Source organism: Typopeltis vanoorti, chromosome 4 (assembly GCF_054136105.1).
Source record: "Typopeltis vanoorti isolate ZY-2024b chromosome 4, IOZ_Tvanoo_1.0, whole genome shotgun sequence".
Classification (NCBI taxonomy): domain Eukaryota; kingdom Metazoa; phylum Arthropoda; class Arachnida; order Uropygi; family Thelyphonidae; genus Typopeltis; species Typopeltis vanoorti.
In genome coordinates this window covers 85,077,684-85,099,716 of record NC_143552.1, presented here as the reverse complement: position 1 = coordinate 85,099,716, position 22,033 = coordinate 85,077,684, and the positions used below count along the sequence as shown (strand labels likewise).

Here is a 22,033-nt window from a genome sequence, read left to right as displayed (position 1 = left end):
GATGGATAGGAGGGTGGTTGAAGGAGAGATACCAGAGAGTGATTTATTCAGGAGTGGAGTCTAAAAGACGGCTTGTGACTAGTGGAGTACCACAAGGCTCTGTTCTTGGACCACTGCTTTTCAATTTGTTCATCAATGATATAGGAAAGGATTTGAGAGGAAGTGTTCACTTGTTTGCTGATGATGCAAAGTTGGGTAGAGCAATTGTGAGTGTGCAGGATATCAAAAATTTACAGTATGATTTGGATAGTTTGGAGGACTGGGTTAGGGGGAATGGATGTCAATTTAATGTGGCAAAATGTAAGGTTGTGCATTTTGGGGTGAAAAGAATAGCAGCAGTATATCACATTGGTGGAACCATACTCCAGGAGATTGATGAGGCCAGGGATTTAGGAGTGTTGGTGAATAGGGAATCAAAGTTTAGGGGGGGCACATTGCAAAAGTGGCTAAATCAGCTCATCAAATCACTTGGCTTCTGAAAAATACTTTAACAAGCAGACACAAACAAGTTATTGTTCCTTTGTATCGAGCCTTGATAAGACCCCATCTAGACTACTGTGCCCAGATATGGGCGCCAGGGTTTCTTCTTGATGGGGAGGAGGTGGAGAGGATCCTGAGACGAGTGACCAAGATGATAGCAGGTCTGTGGAATGAACCTTATGAGAATAGATTGAAGATTTGTGGGTTGCAGAAATTGGTCGATAGGCGAAGGAGGGGTGATATGATTGAGACATTCAAATTACTGAAGGGTTTCTATAAGATTGATCCAGAAGATATTTTTGAAAATATGACTGGTGGTGGGAGGACTAGGGGCCATGAATGGAAGCTGGGCAAGAGCGTGGTTGACAAGGGTGTTAGAGCTAGGTTTTTTACTTGGAGAGTAGTGAATGAGTGGAATAAGCTTCCAGAGTCTGTTGTGGGTGCTACGACCGTGAATGAGTTCAAGGCAAGGTATGATAGATACTGTGTGAATGTCGAATAGTTGTTCTTGACTTGATGTTAGGGCCTCCCTCGATGAGTCTGTCGACTCCTTGGAGTTGCCCGGAACAATAATAATAATAATAATCTTGATAAGTGGCAAGCAATGACCTCCCCCCCACCTCCTTTTTTTTTTTTTTTAATGTTCATTTCATAGAATAGTAAGAAATGAATATAAAATAAACTGAAAATGGGGAGGGGAGTCAGTGCTTGCCACTTATAAGAATGAGAATTTCCCAAATTTTTGCTATGGAGAAATAGTTATTTTGATTTAAGTTTGGACAGTGTAAAACTGCATCTGTGCTTTCTTTGAAATGCTGAAACATAAAACAACATAAATTTAACGAGCATATATTTTATGAAGCACATCCAAAAAGTATGGTCCACTCAAAATTTACTGCCAAATAAGATATGAGAAAGGGGTTGACCATTTTACTTTCATCATATTATCGTTTGTTGTCTTCTATGGAGATTTTATAATTAGCACTGTGATAAAAAGTCCTACTAGTTGTGAGGTTCGTGGTGTGATGAAATTCACTGATGGCCGTGTAAGGTGTATGGACCTAACATAATGAGTGACAGTAAGGTTAGGCAGTGGTGTCGTTTGTTTAAAGAAGGTTACACATGTTCACGATGAAGAGTGCAGTGGTGATAGACATTTTGGTAGAAAGAGTGAACATGAAAATTCGTGAGAATCAGTGTTTCACAATTATGGAACTTTCTTTTGAATTCCCAGAAGTTTCACACTCTGTCATTCATGAAATTGTTACAGAAAAGCTGGAGTATAAGAAATTGTGTGCCAGATGGGTCCAAAAATACTGGCCGATTGCTCATAAACATCAAGTGAAATCAGCACAAAATTTTGGAGCATTACAAAAAAGAGATGATTTTTATTTATTTTTTCTTGTATCATGACTGGTGACTAAATGTGGATTTTGTACTCAAATGTCAAGTAAACACAACAATCAATGCAGCGGCACCATTTATCATCTCCGAAAGCAAAAAAATTCAAACAGTCACCATCAATCAAAAGAATTGGCCACTGGGGCTGAAAAGGGATTTTGCTCATTGATTTTCTTCAGCGAGTTCACGCTGCAACTCAAATTCTCCAGCACATTCAGAAGTTTGGGTGAGAACTTTTTGACCACCCACCCACCCACCCTGCAGCCTCAACCTCATGCCCAGTTGACTACCTCTTATTCCTGCACAGGAAGCAGTGGCTCCCATCTCTGCAGTTTGTAGAAAATGAGGAACTCAAGAACAGCATGACTTAGTGGTTGAACTCATTGGCAGCAGACTTTTTTAACACATGTATGAAGAAGCTGGTGTCATGATATCAAAAATGCCTGAAAGTCAATGGTAACTATGTGGAAAAATGAAGTATGTATATAGGTATTTTAGTGTAAAATAAATCTTTTTTTTTTCCCCTTCTCTATCAATTTTTTAAAATTCTTGACTGGACCTTACTTTCTGTAGAAACCTGTATTGCACCATTCTAAATTCCAAGGTTTGGTAAATCTAGGATTTGTATAGTGTTATACAGGCAAGAAAAGTGTCATAATGGAAAAGCATATTAGGTCATCTAGAGGCCATGGGCATAACATACTTTTGCCAGGAGAGGCTAGAAGTGTAAGCGAGTCAAGAAAAGAACTCTGATCCTGATTAGAGACCCAAACATTATCAAAAGTAACATGAGTGAAGCGAGATCTTTCTTGTGAGAAATAACACAGAGTCATTCTTTTGTATCTGTTGTAGCTAGATTATCCTCGACTCGCTAGAGAATGGCAATACCATCAGCAGAATAATAGACAGGGTTCAAGTTAGCAAGAGAAAGATTATTAATGTATAGGAAGAAGAGGCAAAAGCACAGTCCCTCAAGTATCCTGGTATTGAGAATAAACTATGAAGAGAGACATCCATTCACCATAACATATAGAAAATGACCAGAGAGAAAACTGGTGACCCCACTTCAAGAGGCAGAAGTCAGGCAACAAGATGCCAGCCTGGTAAGGAGGCTTCTATTCCACATTTGATCTTAGGTGGAAGATAATTTTTGCCACCTTATGTGAGACTATCACCATTTTTATTAGTCTTGAAGTGCCTTGATGTTTGGGAAATGTCATGGATGTTTCTGAAAGTTTTGGTTGGAGATGGCTTTTGTCACCTGCTGTGAGACTACCACCCTGCTTATTGGAGGCCTGAAATGGTTTGACCATGTTTGGTATCTAGAGCAGGGTTTCCAGATTATCTAATGGAAGGGGATAAATAAAAATACAGGGAAAGAAAAATGTCCCAGATTTCCTCTTTTAGAGGAAAATGCACTGTGTCATAAGGCTGTGGTAACTGCCTTGTTTGTGGACATGAAAAGATTTTTGTAATGTTTCTTTGGAACTGGTCAGTTCCAAAGAAACATTACAAAATAGGAAGTATTGCATTGTCCAGAATGTTCAGATACCTCTCGAAGATCAGTGCTCATGTCACCATAAACAGAGGTTTGAGGTAAAACTTGGAAAAACAGGACCATACATCACACTACCACCTGAGAATTTCATAGTTAGGGTTACACATTCTGGTAAGAGACATTCACGAGGCATCCACTGCATTTGCACCCATCCATCTGCTTGGTAGAGGATGTAGCATGATTTTTGCTGCTCTATAACACAGCTTTCCAAGTTTCCACGTCTAATTTTACACACTCTTTGCATCACTGAAGACAACACTCCATGTTGGTTCAGGTAATATGGGGGCTTGCATACTGCAATCCTATCATGCAAACTCATGTTGTGCACCTCAGTTCTGAATGTTTTTGTTCAGATTCGTTCTAGTTAATGCCCAGAACTCTGCAATCAACATTTTGACTGACAAAAGAACAGTTTTTACATATTATCCTTCGTAGTCTATGGTCATCTTCAGTGAGTCTGATGAGTTGTCCGCTGTGGGTGGCACATGTAGTTGACTCCCTGAGCTTGCATCTCAGTATGGTATCATTGATTGTTGATTTTAGATGGCTCAATTTGTCAATAGTTTGCTGAACAGGTTTGCAACATGGCATCCTATCACAATGCCTCTTTCAAACTCCATCAGTTCCCTTTCTTGTTGCCATTTCATTCTGACACAATTGCACTGACTTGGGAGCATCATATTCCTCCAGTTTATACCAGCTAATACAAGACTCACTACATGGCACAATGCACCTTGCCCAAGCTGGGGGGGAGGGTCCATTGACTTCTTTCCAAGCAGTGTGTGTGTGTGTGTGTGATATATACAGTAAAACCCCTTTTTTACACTTTTCAGGGGACTGATGGAAAAAAGTGTAAATAGCAGGAAATGTAGTAAAAAAACATTAAAAAAAGGCTGCAAGATGACTTACTGCTAGTATGAGTCTACATACTCAATTACAAAATTTAATAACTAAAAATAAATGAATTTACAATTACTTACATTTATCTATTTAAAAAAATTTTTAATTGTTGATTGTTTTTGCTTTCTGTTTTTTTTTTTTTTTTTTTTTTTTTTTTTTTTTTTTTTTTTTGACATAGCGCCACATTGCTTTGCATTGAGTTCAATGCTTGACCTGTTTTTTACTGTCGTGTGCAAAGTGACATGGAGAGTCCAAGATCTTTTACTAAATGCACACGTGTTCCAGCATGCCAATCAATTCGGCACGTCGCAGAATTGCCATCTTTTCTTCTACCAAAATACATTTTCTGTCTTTTTTCTCCATGTTACTAGCATGAATAATCCACCACCGCAACTTTCACACACTAAATTACGTAGCAGAAATTCTGCAATATCAATTCGTACTGTGATTGAAAAATCACCGTATCGCTCATCACTACATTACTGCTGCAAGCATGCAAGTCACTGTGTTGGCGGAAACGAAACTACAGCCGAAAGCAGCGCTATCTGGGAACAGAAATGCGAATTTCCGCAGAAATCCATTCGAAAATCAGTATTGCTACCCAAGAAAAAAACGTAAATCACGGGAAATAACGTCCACATCAAGTTGTTAATGGTGAAAAAACAATATATCGTAAGAATAGGCCTTAAGACGGGACCAACGGAAAATGATGTAAATTGCAGGAACGTAAAAGCAGGGTTTTACTGTATATATAATTTTCTTATTAGAAGATAAGAAAATAATATTTTATAGGAAAAATTACAATCATTTCAGAAATCAGACAACTTATAAAGTCTTAAAATCTTTCTTAATAGGGATGCTAAAATGAAACAGTTTACTAACCTTAAGAGAAAAGAAGATTATTTCCTGAAAACTATTATTTTTTTTAAATTTATTTTTTAATATTTTTTAAAAAATAAGTTAAACTCTATTTTCTAGGCTCAAAAGATCATTTCTATATTGATCTGAAAGATGACGTTGTTAGAGGTTCTATTGTCATTCACGAAGGCAATATGATGTGGCCACCACCTCCATTGAAAGAAATTGTTCAAGAGCCTCCAAAAACTATGCCAGTCACAAAGGTTTCCACACCAGAATTAAATTATTTCAATATGGCATTAAAAGATGCATTTATGTACAGTGCTGGCAAGTATCTTTAATTAATATTTTTCTTTGTTAGTGATGATTTGGTGATATTTTTGCTTCATATAATTATAGTAATCCAACATTTATCTGATCTCATTGGAAATTGATTTTTCACAGAATTGAAGTATCATTAGCTTCAGGGAATGTGGCATGTACCATAGAGAAACATCACTGCTGAGGCTAATGAATGCCTTCCACATTGTCAGCTCATAATCAGTGACACTTTCAATTGTGTTCTTCAGTTAAAAAGAAGTAGTAAATATTTTATTTATTATTATTTTATTTATTTATTTATTTATTTTATTTTTTTATTTATTTTTTTTGGCATAATAGCTTGTACACAAGCACACAAAAGAAGACAGCAATTAGAAGATTCTTGATTCAGGAAGGAGGGGGGGGGGGGTTAATCACAACAAACTGTAAACAATAATGTTGGTTTCACTTTTTTTTTTTTAATTATTATTAGTTAGTTCATTATTGCATTTATTATTATCAGTTAGTTTATTATTTTTGTCTGCGGGTTAGACGAGTGGCTATGGGCTTCGCAACAACCATATGCCTGGGAAAGGAGTGTCCTGGTTCAATTCCCGTTGCTGACATGAGGAGTTTAGGATCTTTCTCAGACATAGCCAAGTTACCCAGCCTTGGGCTTGGACTGCATGGTTTTCCTTCCCACTTTATATGGGGGTTTTCATCTTGCAAGTAGGCAAAATGGCTTTCTACAGACATAGGATACACCGGGAGGCATAGGGCTAACTACCTTATCCTCATATATAACGGTTGCAGTTAAATGAATAGAAAACCCTTGACGCTGCAAGGTCAAAGGGGGGGGGAGGAAGAAGAAGAAGTTTATCATTGTATTTATTATTTTTAGTTTCACTTATTATTTATTAATATTATCATCATCAGTGACTTCTATGGAGCAAAGGACTCATTAAAAGAGGCATCACTCATACCAGCTGTCATAACTTCTTTTAAATTCATTCCCACTAGATGCACTCATTAGTTCAACAGGTAAACTGTTCCACTCACTCACTGCTCTGTGAGAAAAAAAAGTTCTCAATCCTTTCTTAACTGTGCACAAACTTAACTTTCACAGATGCTCCTCGATGTGTGCCACATGTTGCTATGGATGAGACCTCCCAGTGATGGTACTGTCCTTTTTCATTCTTATTCTTTTTCTGGGCTTCCTGTATTCTTCAATATACTTCTCATGAGTCTTTTTGCTGTCTTGTCTTCCAGAGCACTATGATTGGGATTCAATACTTTGCCACTGTGTGGCAAAGTATTGGATCCCATCCAGAAAGGGAGATTTTAGTAGCCTTGCACTACTTTGACTTCAGCTAGTGGGCTTGCCTGCAAGAGTCAAAAGTGTTACAGTGTGTTTCACTCCCCATGTTCCAGGGACAGGCACCAAGGCTTGCTCTTGTGCTCATGTAGCATCCGGGGTAACCTAGGTGTTCCATTCCCAAGCACACCTATTGCTTTCTGGAGTGTGGGCATCATTGTGAGGCTCTGCAGTGAATGGATAGCTGCTGAATCCAACTCCTGAGAATGAACACTTCTTCATCCTCTTGTTTATCAGTATCCTAGTGGGCCCAAACCAGGTAATGAAACCATATAATCATCAACAGCAAATATAACAAACAAAAAACATCAATAGCTGCATTAAATACATCTCTGTTTTTAATCTTATATTCAACAGGTGATCATCAAACTGGAAAAGTATGACCCTTCTTCATCCAGAAGGGTTGAAAGAATCATCAAAGCCTGTAAATAAAACTTGTTCAGGAGATATCCTTATTGAAGCAGCTACATTCATGCATCAGAAATCACAGTTACCCCCACAAAATTTAAAATTTTTCTAGCAGTGTAATATCAGAATAGGACCTCCTTGATGTTCCTGATGAATAGATAGGCTCTGAACTCAAGAACCAAGGAGTGACAGCCATAAGATGAATCCTGATATGTTGGGATGGGCACCTGGTTCCCACTAGGAACATCATCCCATCTTTTCCTTCACCAAACGAACTATTTTTCATCCATGATGGGAGAATATTTACAACACCTGACAGACTGCCACAAAACCTTTGGTTTGCAGATAAAAGCCTATAATCTGTAGAGATTGCGATAGATAACATAGCTGAGTTGCCACTAACACACTTCCACTGGAGCAGTCTTACATACTGCCATGTAGATTTTATTCCAGCAGATTGCGAAAAATTTCCACACTCTCCTGTTGTCTACCAGCAGCTCTTTGATGCTCATAGAATTGAATACTCTGACTTTGTGCCTATCAGAGGATATGTACCAACTTTTCAGCTGAGCTGTATGCAATAGAACCTCTGATGCAATGCATCAGATTACATCACTACTAAAGGTGCATAAATTATTCAGACTCACAAAGTTCTCTTCAGGCAATATGACTTCTAGAGCTACAGAAACAGCTACTACTCTCTCGAATCCAACGCCTGCTCTTTCAATTATGGATGCTACACCTTGAAGTATGCTTCTGCTGGATTCCAAACTCTGTTGGCATTAAGGGAAATGAAACTCCAGACACTGCAGCTAGGTTAGCTTGTTTCTCAGGCATTCACCATCTGCCTCTACCATACACAGATTACAGGCAGAATATCAGACCAAAACTTCTATCCCAGTGGCTGTTAGCTTGGAAGAGAGACTAATAATCAACTCCATCATTTAAGCTTGAAATTAAATTATGGCAGTCTGGCCTATGCAGGATTTGAATGGAGGAAGTTGTTCTTGTTTGGCTGTGCAACTCTATGCCTAATGTTGATAGCATGCTCTGCAAGTCCAGACTGTTCAGTCTGGACTTGCAGAGCATGCTATCAAGGTATTGAATATAAGACTTGTGTTCTTCTAGCCGAATAAAAGCAGATCTTCCTATTTGTCTGAAATAAGATAACCCACAAGAGCAAGGAACCTGGCAGACACCTGGATAATTGAGATGTAGAAGCTTGTCCTGATGAGAAGAAATGCAACAAAAATATTTAGTGCTTAAATTTTACTTCACTCCTATAACTTAAATGGATCCGATGGTCTACATCTATTCCCATCGTACTAGATGGTACTTTTTGGATGAGCTGATCTTTCCTAACTTTATTTTATTTTTATTTTTTTATTGTGTTCATATGTGTGTGTGTTATTTTAATTATTTATTAATTTATTTAGGGGTGCTTAAGGGTCAAAGCTGTATAACTGAGAGGAGACCTCCGCACAGCCTTTAAAGGAATGCGGAGAACCGACCAGGGCTTCTGACCTAATGTCCAATCCTCACCTTCTCGTGGTGCACCCTGTTGGGTATCTACTTGGATACTGAATGAACGAGGATGGGCTGGCAATTTGCGATTTAGCCGACCAAATTGTATTCTTATTGGTTAAACCAAAATAAAAAATGATGGTACAACATGACAAAATTTCATGCCGGCTGGGGTGTCGCCCGGTTACACAAGCCCCCCCCCCCCCGTTGTTTTTGCCAGGGAACCAGGGCGAACAGCGAAAAGTCAGCTACTGGAACAAATTTGAAAACACACCCCAACTCAACATCACCAGAGTTAAAGATTGGTACTATCAACATAAGAAGCTGAATGGCAAAGAAATGGAGCTAGCTGAGTAATTTGATAAGTACCAGATCGACATTATAGAAGTGACTGAAACAAAAAAGACAAAAACTGGTGAGTTCTTTCTGAGCAATAAATACAAAATGTTATATTCAGGCAATGACAACCAAGGAAAAGGAGTAGCAATAGTATTCAACACAAAATATGAGGCTAATCTTCTTGAATGGCAGTCAGTCTCGAGTAAAGTAATGTGGGCAAATATGAGAATGGGGAACTGGACAATGAGACTTATTTGTGCTTATGGTCCCACAGAAGGTTCTAACTTAGTAGAACCTTCTGTGTGTGGTAAAAGTGGAGGAATTTTTTGAGGCTTTAGAAAAAGCAACTGACACAATGAAAAAGGAAAAGTTGGAAAAGGACAGAGGGACGAATTCCCGATGATTGGAATAGAGCTCTAATAGTACCCATATATAAAAAGGGAAATAAAACTGAATGTGAGAATTACAGAGATATTTCCCTACTGAGTGTTTCTGGCAAGATCTATGCAAGTATACTCGAGAAATGGTTGAGAAGAATTGTGGAAGAAAAGGTGGGTGAAAAACAAGCTGAATTCAGGCCAAATAGAGGCGGTCAGGATCAGATCTTCACTTTACGACAAATAGTCGAGAAAGCATGGGAATATAACAATGATCTGTATTTAAGTTTTGTCAATTTGGAAAAGGCATATGACAAGGTACCAAGAGAGAAGCTATTCAATACGCTACAGTTATATGGTGTCAATGGGACATTATATCAAGCAATACTTAGTCTTTATTTGAGTTGCAAGTCAGCAGTTAGAATTGAAGGAAGTACAGGAAGATGGTTTAATGTTAAAACTGGTGTGAGACAAGGATGTACATTATCCCCTCTGTTATTCATTATCTATATGGATCACATTATGAAGGAAAGTGATATTAAACATGATATCAGAATTGGAGATGTTAATGTCAGCTCTTTGCTTCATGCGGATGATGTTATACTTCTAAATAAATCCGCTACAAGTCTGCAAGATTCTCTGACTAAATTGAATAACTCTTGTAATAGATATGGTATGAAGGTCAGCAATAAAAAGACAAAGATAATGAAAATAGGCAGAATCATTGAAAATGTCAACTGTGTTGTGAACGGGGAACCTGTGGAACAAGTAAAACATTTCAGCTACTTAGGCTTAGGCATGGTTTTTAGTGAAGATGGTAAATTAAATATAGAAATAGACAACAGAATCAGCAAAGCTGTTATGGTGGGAAGTCAATTGAATAAATTCATATGGAATAAGAGAGAAATTAGTCGGAACACTAAATTAGCTGTATACAAGACAGAGTTCTAACCAGTTTTAACGTATGGATCTGAGAGCTGGGTCAGAAGTAAAATACTTCACCAAAGACTAGAGACCGCAGATATGAGAGTCCTGAGAAAGATTAGAGGCGTGAACAGATGGCATCAATGTCAATATCATATTAAAAATGAGGATATTAGGAAAGAACTTGACATTGTCAGCCTCCAGGAATGCGTTAGCAGAGCTAATCGCAGGTGGTATGGTCACTTAAATAGAATGGGAGAGGAAAGATTAGCAAAACAAGTGTTCTCTGCCAGGTTGGCAGGAAAACAACCCAGAGGAAGACCAAGATATAGGTGGATTGATACAGTACAAAGTGCCTTAGACGATAGAAATATAATATCTGATAATGTTGGAGTCTTGACAAGTGACAGACTGATTTAGAGGAAAATTGTAGATAGGAAGTTAGTAATGATGTAATTTTTTTTCATGTAATACTATCATATCCTGTACACCCCTTGAGGGTACATGACAAGAATTTGATGATGTTGATTAATATATTTGTTTAATAAGTTAGGAAATTTAATGACCTTTTTTTAGTTATTTTACATTAGCTACTTAGGCGATGCCTTTTGGAATTGTCAGTTATTGTTTGATTAACTTGTACTGAAGATGCCTTTGATACTTAGGTGAAAATTATACTAATAAAATAATATTTTATGTGGGTTTATTTTGGTATTATAATTTATTTAATTATTATAAATATGTTTAAAAAAAACTGTTTTATGTACATTTTATGAATTTTAATGTATATATATATTTTTTATATGTGTTTTATACTCATATTTTACATTTGTTTTCCTATACTGATTTTATTTATTTATGCTGTTTACTTATTTATTACCTAATGTTCTCTCAAGAAATGTTTCATTTATGATTATTGTTATTATTTTGATATAATAAGTTGTTATTTATTACACCTTATTTATTAATGTGTTCTGGCACAGAATGACCATAGATGTCCTTGTGCCATTAAACCCCAAAACCAACTGGTTCACAGATGCATTCTTGTCCTCTCTCCTACCTTCCATATAAAAAAAAAATTTCACCAATCAATATCTTTTAACATCCTTTCAGAAATTTATAGACCTCTTTCACATCACCTCACTTTCTCCCTTTTACAACTGTCTGCATTCCCTATACTCTCAATCTGTTCTCATAATCTGCATTCCATAATCCTGATATTATCTTTGTAAGTATTCTTTGCATCCTTTTCCCAGTTACTGTATCCCTCTTTATCCATATCTAGGTCCTTTGGAACCTACCAAATCTGCACACAGCGTTCAGTTGCGATCATATCAAGGCCTTGTAAAGAGGCAAAAATGATTTCCTTATTCTTACATGCCCATGTTCATTTCAGCACTGTAATTATCCTCTGAACTGTATTTGGAACTTTTGCTAAGTGACCTTGGATCTTCAAATTCCTATCCACCATAACACCAAGATCCTAGCCTCATCACTTTCTCTAGGCATAATCCCACCAATATAATATGCTATTGGATATCTTACTTAAGGATGTTATGATTGTACAGGCTTTGATTTGGGCTGCATACGGATTACAGTCGTGGATTTGGTTGCCTCGTTTTCAAAAGGATGATGAGTTGTTGGAGGGAGTTCAAAGATGATTGACTAAGTCTATTTCTGGTCTCTAGAATGTGTGTAGTATGAGGACATACTGAGAGAATGTAAATTTCAGGGCCTTGTGGATAGTAGAAGAGAGGAGATGTGATTGAGACATATAAGTTTGTAAAGGGTAATTGCCAGATTAATGTGGATGAGATTCTTCATAGAATGTGTGGAGACAAGGGAGAACAAGAGGAGAATATCCCTGGAAAACTGTATGAAGAGGATATGAACAAGAGGATGAGGAGTAGATTTTATGAATGAAGAGTGGTGGGCAATCGGAATGCATTGCCTGAAAGTGTGGTGAGTTAGAGAGAGTGAAGAAGCAGCTTTCTGTACAATACTTGTAACTTTTCTGACCTGTGCTTTGTTTATTCCTAACTTCTCTGACCCTTATTCCATGATATTTTTTCCACATCATCTGCTCCTTATGTGTGTCTCTTGCTTAATAAAGTTTCACACCTGTTTCCAACATCCTAGATGTCTGGAGTGATTACTTTGAAAGACTGTTAAACGAAATAAGCAGTTACAGAACAGTAAAAGAAAATTTTCAAGAGAAATGCAAACAGGAGTGTATATCAATACTTCAGGTAGAATAAAACTTGAAATGTGGAAAAGCTGCTGGAGTAGATGATATTCAATCAGAAACATTTAAATATGTGTGTCTTGCAGTGGCTACACTGCATAATTCAGAGCACCTGGTCAGAATGTCAATTTCTAGTTGATTGGAGTGCAGCTCTCATAGTTCTCATTTATAAAAAAAAAGGGAAGAAAGCTGAATGTGAGAATTAAAGAGAAATCATCTTTATGCGTATCAAGGATTTAGGCTTAGTATGGCCTGTTCTGGCCTTAGAAGTCATCGTTTTCTTTTTCCTAACTATATCTTTTTCATTTTCATATGTGATCATACATCCTAGGTAGTCAAATGAATTCACCTGTTCTAAGATCTTGTTATCTATTACTATTTTAGTTCTTGTTGGATCTTGTTCTTTAAAGGCCATAGTTTTTGATTTTTCTGTTGATATTATCATACCATAATCTTTGGCTATCTCATTTAGATCTAAAATAGCTTTCTGTAAATTATTATTTGGTCATCGGCAAAAAGGAGAGTGTTTAAGTTTACTGTAGGACAAAGTTTAATTCCTTGATGTAAATTTTTATTCCATTTTATTATTATTTCATTTAAGTAGATATTAAAAAGAGTTGCTGAGAGGGGACATCCCTGTTGGACCCCTTGGTTTATCTCTCTCGTATATGATAGCTCGTGATTTAATCTTATTTGTATTTGATTATTTTCATATATACTTGTGATAGCTTTTAGGGTATTATTTGGTATTTGTCTTTCTTTTAATATGTTAAATAATATGTTTCTTTTGACTTGGTCAAATGCTTTTTCAAACTCAATGAATGCAATATATGTTTCTAAATTGTATTCTCTTCTTTTCTTTGTTATTAATTTTAGGCAAAAGGCCGGGTCTATACATGAACATCCTTTTCTAAATCCATTCTGTACTTCTAAAATAAAGTTTTCGGAATATTTCATTAGTTTGCTATTTAATATTCTGCTATATATTTTGTAACAGGAATTTAGTATACTGATATCTCTGTAGTTTTTAGGGTAATCTCTATTACCTTTTTTTAAAGATAGGAATCACTGTTGCTTTTTTCCATTCAATTGGGGACATACCAGTTGAATAAATTTCATTTAAAAATAATAAGAGTCTTTCTTTGAATTTTGTTCCTGCGTATTTATATAGTTCTGAACCTAGCTTATCTTCTCCAGGTGATTTTCCGTTTCTTGTTTCTTTCAGGCCGATTTCTAATTCTTCTTTAGTTATTTCCTTTTCATTTTCGTTAATTGTTTGCCAGTTGTCTTTTTTAAAATATTTGTCTATCCACAATTCTGTGTAGTAATTTAGAAATTCTTCTAATTTCAATTCAGTGTTTAATTTTATGTTTTCTTTGGTATCTGCATTTCAGTGTTTCAAAATCTTATATACATTGTGTCTTATTTTATATAAGAGTTAAGGAATTCATTATTTTTAGGTTATTATAAACTACAAATTCAATCAATTTTTTACCATTCCTGTTTAGAGTATGTTCTCCATGTATTTTTATATTATTATTAAATTTTGTGTTTCCAATTCTTGCATTTAAGTCTCCTGCTAAAATTACGTAATTTTTTATTTATTTTATTATATATGTTTTGTAGCTGATTATAAAAATCAATATTATCCTGTTCTCTTCCCTCCTCTGGGGCATATAAACCAATTATTGTTAAATTGCCTCTATCTATTTTTATTCTAACTTCTATTATTCTTTCATTCCATAATTTATAATGTTTTAACTGTTTTGAAAGGGAGTTATGAATCCAAATCATGACTCCTGCTTGTGCTCTTTGGTCTCTGTCGACTTCACTGTATATCACATTAAAATTTTCGGTTCTCATAGTTCCTTTTAATTTCTTTTTTGTTTCAGTGATTACTGATATTTTAAAATTTCCTTCATTTAATAGTTGGTCTAATTCTATTTCTTTATATGTATTCCTCTTACATTCCAGTTTGCTATGTGTATTATATTTTGTCGTTTCCATTTTTGTTTTACCTTTTCCATTCCAGGGTCGTTTCCCATAGATTCAATCCGATTATCTTTTTCTGTCAGCTTACAAGTAGAATTATGTTCTCCATGTCTGGAGACTAGCCTGACGATGGAATAGTTCAGTGATAGGGCTGCTACCTTAAGGCTTCTGAACTAGCCTTCTTCTGAATTTAAACCCATAGGTGGAATAGGGTATATTGAAGGGGGAAAGAGTAGATTATAGAAAAATTATAGTAAGATTTATAGAGAGGGCATAGTTGTAAGGCGAGAAATGAAAAGACCCCCACAGCCCTCGAGTACTCTAATAGCATAAGGGTAAAATAAGAAGAGTTGGCAGATAAGGCCTTATAGGAAAGATTAAAGTAAGTGGATCTTCCTCAAAGTAGAAGAAGAAGAGGATAGATCCAGCTAGCGGTCCATGGGAGTGCCGCTTCCCTTACAATCAAGATGATTGCCCCTTATGGCCCTGTTGGTCCACGAGTCCTTATTCAGTATATTCGGACCACCCCACCATATACACACACACATGGTGGGCTCCCCTATTCGCCACCCAGGGGATGTGCTCTCTAGGGGTTACAGGGTCCCCCCGAGAGATTAAAGAGAAATTTCTCTATTAAATGTTCCAAGTGAGATATGCCACCATACTTGAAAAGAGGTTGAGAAAGATTGTGGAAGAGAAACTGGGAGAAGAACAAGTTGGATTTAGACGAAATAGAGGTTGTCAGGATCAGATTTTCACTATGACAAATAGTTGAGAATTCATGGAAATATGACAAGGATCTGCACTCAAATTTTGTATATCTGGAAAAGACATACGATAAGGTTTCCTGTTAAAAGCTTTTCAAAGTTTTACAGTTATATGGGGTAAATGGAACATTATACAAGGCTATACATAGTCCTGTATAATGTTATATTTAAGTTGAAGTCAGCAGTTAGAATTGAAGGGAATACAGGATGATGGTGTGATATGAAATCAGGTGTATGACAAGGATGCACATTATCTCCTCTCTTATTCGTCATCTATATAGATCACATTATGAAAGAATATGGAATTAAATTTGATAATAAAATTGGATATATCAAACTTAGCTCTTTACTTTATGCGGGTGATGTTTAACTCCTAAACGCATCCAGTGCAAATCTCCATGATTCTCTAACTAAATTGAATAAAAGTTGTAACAAATTTGGCATGAAAATCAGCAATAAAAAGACCAAACTATGAAAATAATCAGGAACATAGAAAACTTCAGCAACATTCTGAATGGAAAGCCTATAGAACAAGTAAACTTTTTCATCTATTTAGGCAATTTTTAGTTAAAATAGCAAGTTAAATCTAGAAATAGAGAACATAATGAGAAAAGTTGTTGTGCTGGGGTGCCAGTTGAATAAATTTATATGGAATAAGAAACACATTTTCCAAAACAAACTAGCAGTATACAAGACAGTGTTCAAACCTGTTTTAAGTTATGAATCTGAAAGTTGGGTTATAGTTAAAGCACTTGATCAAAGATTAGGTAAGAGTGTTCTTAGTAAAATACATGGTCTGAACAGATGGCATCAATTGCAGAATCTTATCAAAAAGAAGACATTAGAAAGGAATTTCCATTCAAGAATGTATGAGCAGGGCTAATGTAAGGTAGTATGTTTACTTATATAGAATGGGAGAGGAAAGGTTATCAAAACAGGTCTGTGTATTGAAAAAATCCCAGAAGTGCCTTAGAAGAGTGAAATGTTTGATACAATCATATTGGAGTCCTTACAAGTACAAGACTAAATTTGAGGAAAATTGTTGATAGGAAATTATTAATAATTTTAACTTAATCATGCAGTGCTGTCCTGTAGCCTGAACACCCCTTGAGGGTACATATCAGGAAATTGATGATGATAATAACCCATTTCACTTCCACCGTGTTTGTTCTTCAAATGCTGGGGACACATTTAGATACTGCATCATTTTAGCATTTTATTAAAAGCTTCCCATCACTGTTCATACTGCATTTCCCTTGTTTTCCCATTCATTCGTTAACTTGTACCATGGGACTCCTGTCTTTGTCATAATTTCCAACTGTATTTCAGCATGTAACATTTTCTATTTCGAACATCCATATACTTTTAGCTACTTCCCGTTTTGTGCAACTTGATCACTTTCACCAACTGGTGGCAAAACAGTCATGATCTTAACTGAGACCCCTTCTGATACTATGATCAACTCTAATACTCTTTCACCTCAGGTACCTTCTTTCACATGCTGCTTGAGAAAGTTGTCTTGCAACATCTCAATAAATTCTGATTCATTTTTAGGGTGCATTTTCTTTACTGCCTAGTCAGTATTCAGATAATTTAAGTCACTCATAACGATTTCTCGTTTAATTCCCTTCAGGGTAATATGCTGTGCATTTTATCATCTGCAGCAACTGAACTGCCAGGTCTATAACATCAACCACCATAGACACTGCCAGTAAAGAAGTCAATAGATACCCCCAAGTGCAAGGTGCATCGTGCCAAGTAATGGGTCACATGTTTCTAGCTAGTTTAGAGGAATATGATTCTCTCAAGTACGTGCAACTTTGTTCAGGTGAAAGACTGTGAGAAGGGAACTGATGGCACTGTGATGGGATGCCATGTTGTAGGCTTACATGTTTGGCAAAGTATTGACAAATTTGGCCATCCCAGGTTAACAATCAGTGATACTATATTATACCACATAGAAGAGCAGGACTCAACTGCAAGTGCTACCCACAGTGGATGACTTACCACACTCAGCAAACATGACTGTAGGGTACCATGCAGGATAAAATGCAAAAAACACCATTTGTTGGCAGACACATTGAATGCAGAGTTCTGAATATTGACTAGAACATGAATCTGCACTATGCAAGCATCATTTTACCCGAACCAACATGCGGCGGTGTCTTCAGTGGTGCAATGAGCATGTACAGTGAGATGTGGAAGCTCGGAATGCTGTGTTATGGAGTGACGAATCACACTACACCCTCTACCTAGCATATATACAGGTGTGGGTGTGGCAGATGCCCAGTGAATGTCTCTTGCTAGAGGGTATAATCCCAGCTATGAAATTCAGAGGTGGTGGTGTGATAGTATGGTGTTGTTTTTCCTCATTTTTTCCACCTTGGACCGCTGTTTGTGGTACCATAAACATTGAACTCTGAGAGGTATTTGAACATTCTGGACAATGCAGTACTTTCTACTTTATGTTTTGACAAAACTGACCATTGTGTCTTTCATCAAGACAATTCACTGCGTCATAAGATTTCTATTGTAACTGCGTGGTTTGTCTCCCACTCCCTGATCCTCTCCTATATCTTCTGTTCTTTCAAAAAATACTATGCCCTTTATATTCAATTCCAGTTACTATACTTAAATGTGAGAGCCTAGTTACAGCAATGCCATCAGTTCCTATGTTTCTGATGCTCCTGTCATTTATATAAACATAGCAAGTTACCTTCTGGGTTTTTCATATACTTACATCTGTAGTCTTCTTGGTCCAAATAGGCAGCTTTATCATCCCCATACACACACACACACTCAAAAAGTCCGAATCCACAGTGCACAAGTCTATTCATTACCATTTTCATCAACATTCATATTGTTATCACATTTGTATAGCTTAATTGAACTTATACACATATTCTTGCCATTTGTTCCATAGTGATTTTGCTTCATTGATGCTGTTCATTAGATCTCATCCCAGTAAATTTCTCCAGGTTCAAGATTCCAGATCTATTCAAGTGCATGCCATCCTTCTTAGACAAATATTTTTTGTCATCAAACTCACTCCACACATCTGAAAACTGATACCCATTTCTCAATCTTATATCAATCAAATAAACAATTTTTACTCTCTCACTCTTCTTTCTCACTTTTTCCAGCAATCATTTCATGTCCTCCTCTGATAAAGTGCTTATCACTATTTAGTTCATTAGTTCTGCCAAGCATTATCATCTCTTCTGCTTTTGTTTTCTGTTTCTTTGCATTTGTGTCATCCTTAATTTTTATTCTTGGAAAGCTGGAAATAATGATGCTGTCGTGAAGTGCAAATTTAATGAATGAATCGCTATACCATAGTATTTCTTTTTTTCTGACATACTTATTGACTTACCTTATTATTCTGATTCATTGTTATGTTGCCAACTTTCATGCTCTCCTGCTTCTTATTGTTCAGCTTATTTTTTTTTATCCTACCTGAGTATTTAAACATTTCTTGACTTTTTCTAACTCCGGTCTATTGTCTTATAATTTGTTTTAATCTGGAAATTTCATATATCAATTTTATCTTCATTTGTATCATCAGTATTTGTGTTGTAAATACTTGTAAATGCTTTTGTTCATTGGCATAAAGGTTTCATCTCCAACTTCTTCATTAGATTTATAACTTTATTAGATACTGCTTTGTTCTGATGGATTTTTGCCACCATTTTTAAAGACTATCTTAAGTTAATAATATATCAACAAATATATTTATCAGTGCACTGAATACAATAAATTCAGTAGAAAAGAAAATATTTAGTAAATAAAAGATTCTCCAATCTTACAGATGCTTCAAATAATCTCTCCACACTCAAAATAATTGACCCATATAACCAGAAATTCTAAACCAGTAATATTTAGTTTTGCTTTATGTTTCTAATGGAAAGCTAGTTTTGTTTCTCCGCTGTTTATTACTTCTTTTCAATCAAATGGAGAATTCTAACCACTGCCACCTCACTCAAAAGGAGGATATATGTATATATTTTATTTTATTTTTTTTATTTGTTGCATTGTTTCAGAATAAATTACTGTAAATAGACAGGTGCTCAATCTTCTGTGCTTGCTTCTAGAGTGAGAAAAGGGAAATGTCAGTAATACTTGAATTTTTATTTTATTTTATTTTTTATTTAAAGGTGACTAAAATGGATGGCAAAAGTAGCCACACAAAGGATAGTAAACACTTCCATTTCAGATAAATTATGGAGACTACAACTGTGTTAGAAATAATTACTTTAATTTCCCGACATTTTGACCTTCGTATGAAGGTCATCAACTGGAGTATACACATATATACACAGAGACAAGCTATATTACATTTCAAACAGTATGCCAAAGAACCAATGATATGATCAACTGTTATTCTGCTGGCCTGACCTCTAGTGGGAATTAATGTTAGTAATTATTTCTAACACAGTTGTAGTCTCCATAATTTGTCTGAAATGAATGCCGATCACTGTGTAACACTAAAGGAAAGGATAGTAAATACTAAATGTTGATGCTGATCACTGTGTAACACTAAAATAAAAATAAAATAAAATATTGCTTCCTGTTCACTTCGAAATGCTTCTCCAATTCACTTTTTTTTTCCTGTCACATCAATCATTTATTTGACATTATTTATTTAATTACCGTATTTGCCGGCGTATAAGACGCACCCCCTTTTTTGTACACATTTTTTAGGAAAAAAACTTTATCCGAGTTCTTGTTATCATTTTCTCAGTTGAAATGACTCTCTGCAGTAGTTTGTATTCAATATTGTAGCAATGCCAACGTTTTTCAGCCACAATTTGCCAAGAAATTTAGAGAAAATTTAACGGCAGAAATCTATCACTGTTCACATCAACCGCGACAACAATTGGAAAGTTTGTATGAACACATGTTAGGAACACAGCTGTGATCGTCAATGACAGCGCATGCGCATCCACTGAACTCTAGTAACTGGAATGTTCTCACACATCGCAAGAAAGAAATCGTGTAATTTCCAGAAATGAAAGTAATAAAAAAAAAACTGAGTATCGGCGTATAAAACACACCCTGTTTTTCAAACCTATTTTCAAAGAAAAAACGTGTGTCTTATACGCTGGTAAATATGGTAATTTTTTTTTTTTTAAATTCCTCCTTATAAACAATCTTGTTTTCTTGTCAAGCACTCCACTTTAATAAAAGCACCATGTCACTTCCAATTGGAAAAACCATACTTCAAACTCGTTACCTCTTTTGCTGTAATTATCTTTCAAGTTCACTTAATATTCTTTGTCAGTAACTTAAATTCTATTTTTACCATAAAATTTTATTAATTAGAATCTGCAGTGCTTGAATGTATATGGAGATTTATCCTTTCATCTTCCCTTCCTTACTAAAATGTTTTGCAGATGTGCATATATAATATTGCATGTAATATCAAGAGAAACTTTAAGTGTTATAATATACAAATTTTTCTATCTAGACTAATAGTAAATTGATATGTACTTCTTTTCTAAGATGCTGCATCTTAATTTGGATAATTCTACCAAAAATAATTTTTTTACATATTGCACCCTGATGGAACAAAATTACATATGCCCAAAAATTGCTTGTTTTTAGCTATGCAGCTTAAAAATATCAGGAGACACAAGTTGTTTACAAAAATCAACTTTTAGAAAGTAAAAGTATCATTTTTGCTGCAGCTGAAATGATCGCTTATTGTCCCAGAATAGTAGCATCACTTAAATTAATCCATATATTTTATCAGATTTGTGTGATTAAAAAAAAATATAATAATAAAATAAGTAACATATTTAGAGTTTGGCAGTTTTTAAAATAACGAGTACAGTTAGTAAAGACTTTTTGACATTTTCCATGAAAAATGTCGCTAGTCTTAAAAATTGTATAATAAAATGTTTCCCAGCAAAAATTACACCACAGGTGAACCAGTACTATTGGGCCCCTGCATATATTATTTCAAATTTAGCACTGATAATGTAAATACAAAGGTTGTATATAAAGTATACAGAAAACCTACTGCAACTGGAAGATTTTGGCTTGATTAAAACATTATGAGATAGAGCCTACAACATTTCCAGCATGTCAGAAATATGGAGTAAAGAACTGTGCTACTTGAGACATACTCAGTGGGTATGAACTAAAAACAAGCAACAGAATTCTTAATATACTCCTGACAGCTCCTTTACATAAACAAGATTCCTAGAATGCATTCACATTACTTTACATTAAGAATGTTGCAAAGTTTCAATTGCTTTGTGATTACAATATTAAAGTGGCTTTTTTTTTTTTCAGTGTATAAGATCTCTAAGCTTTTAAAACAACCAAAAACTCTACATCATCCCATGAAAAAAACAAAGTCCACAAAATTCTCTGTTCTTGTGGTATTTGCTGTGTTGGCTAGACAGAAAGGTCTAGTGAGATTCACTTGTCTGAACACATAAAAGAAATTAAAAAAAAGAAGACAACATAAATCAGAATTAGCCTTACAACAAACACGGGCCACTGAGTAGTTTGGAAAGAAACAAAAATTCCATATACTGGTCATAATTGTTTTATGAGCAATTTTGAAGAAGCCTCAGA

At 35.6% G+C, this 22,033-nt stretch overlaps 1 protein-coding gene across 1 annotated transcript in view; it reads left to right on the top strand.

Moving 5' to 3' along the window:
* The window catches only part of LOC150107468 (NAD(P) transhydrogenase, mitochondrial-like), a 326,339-nt gene that overhangs the window by 186,901 nt on the left and 117,405 nt on the right, over positions 1-22,033 (top strand). The window contains exon 6 of the mRNA XM_090391890.1: positions 5,318-5,524. Within this exon, the coding sequence (XP_090248016.1) occupies positions 5,318-5,524 (207 nt within the window). The remainder of the gene's footprint in view (positions 1-5,317; positions 5,525-22,033) is intronic.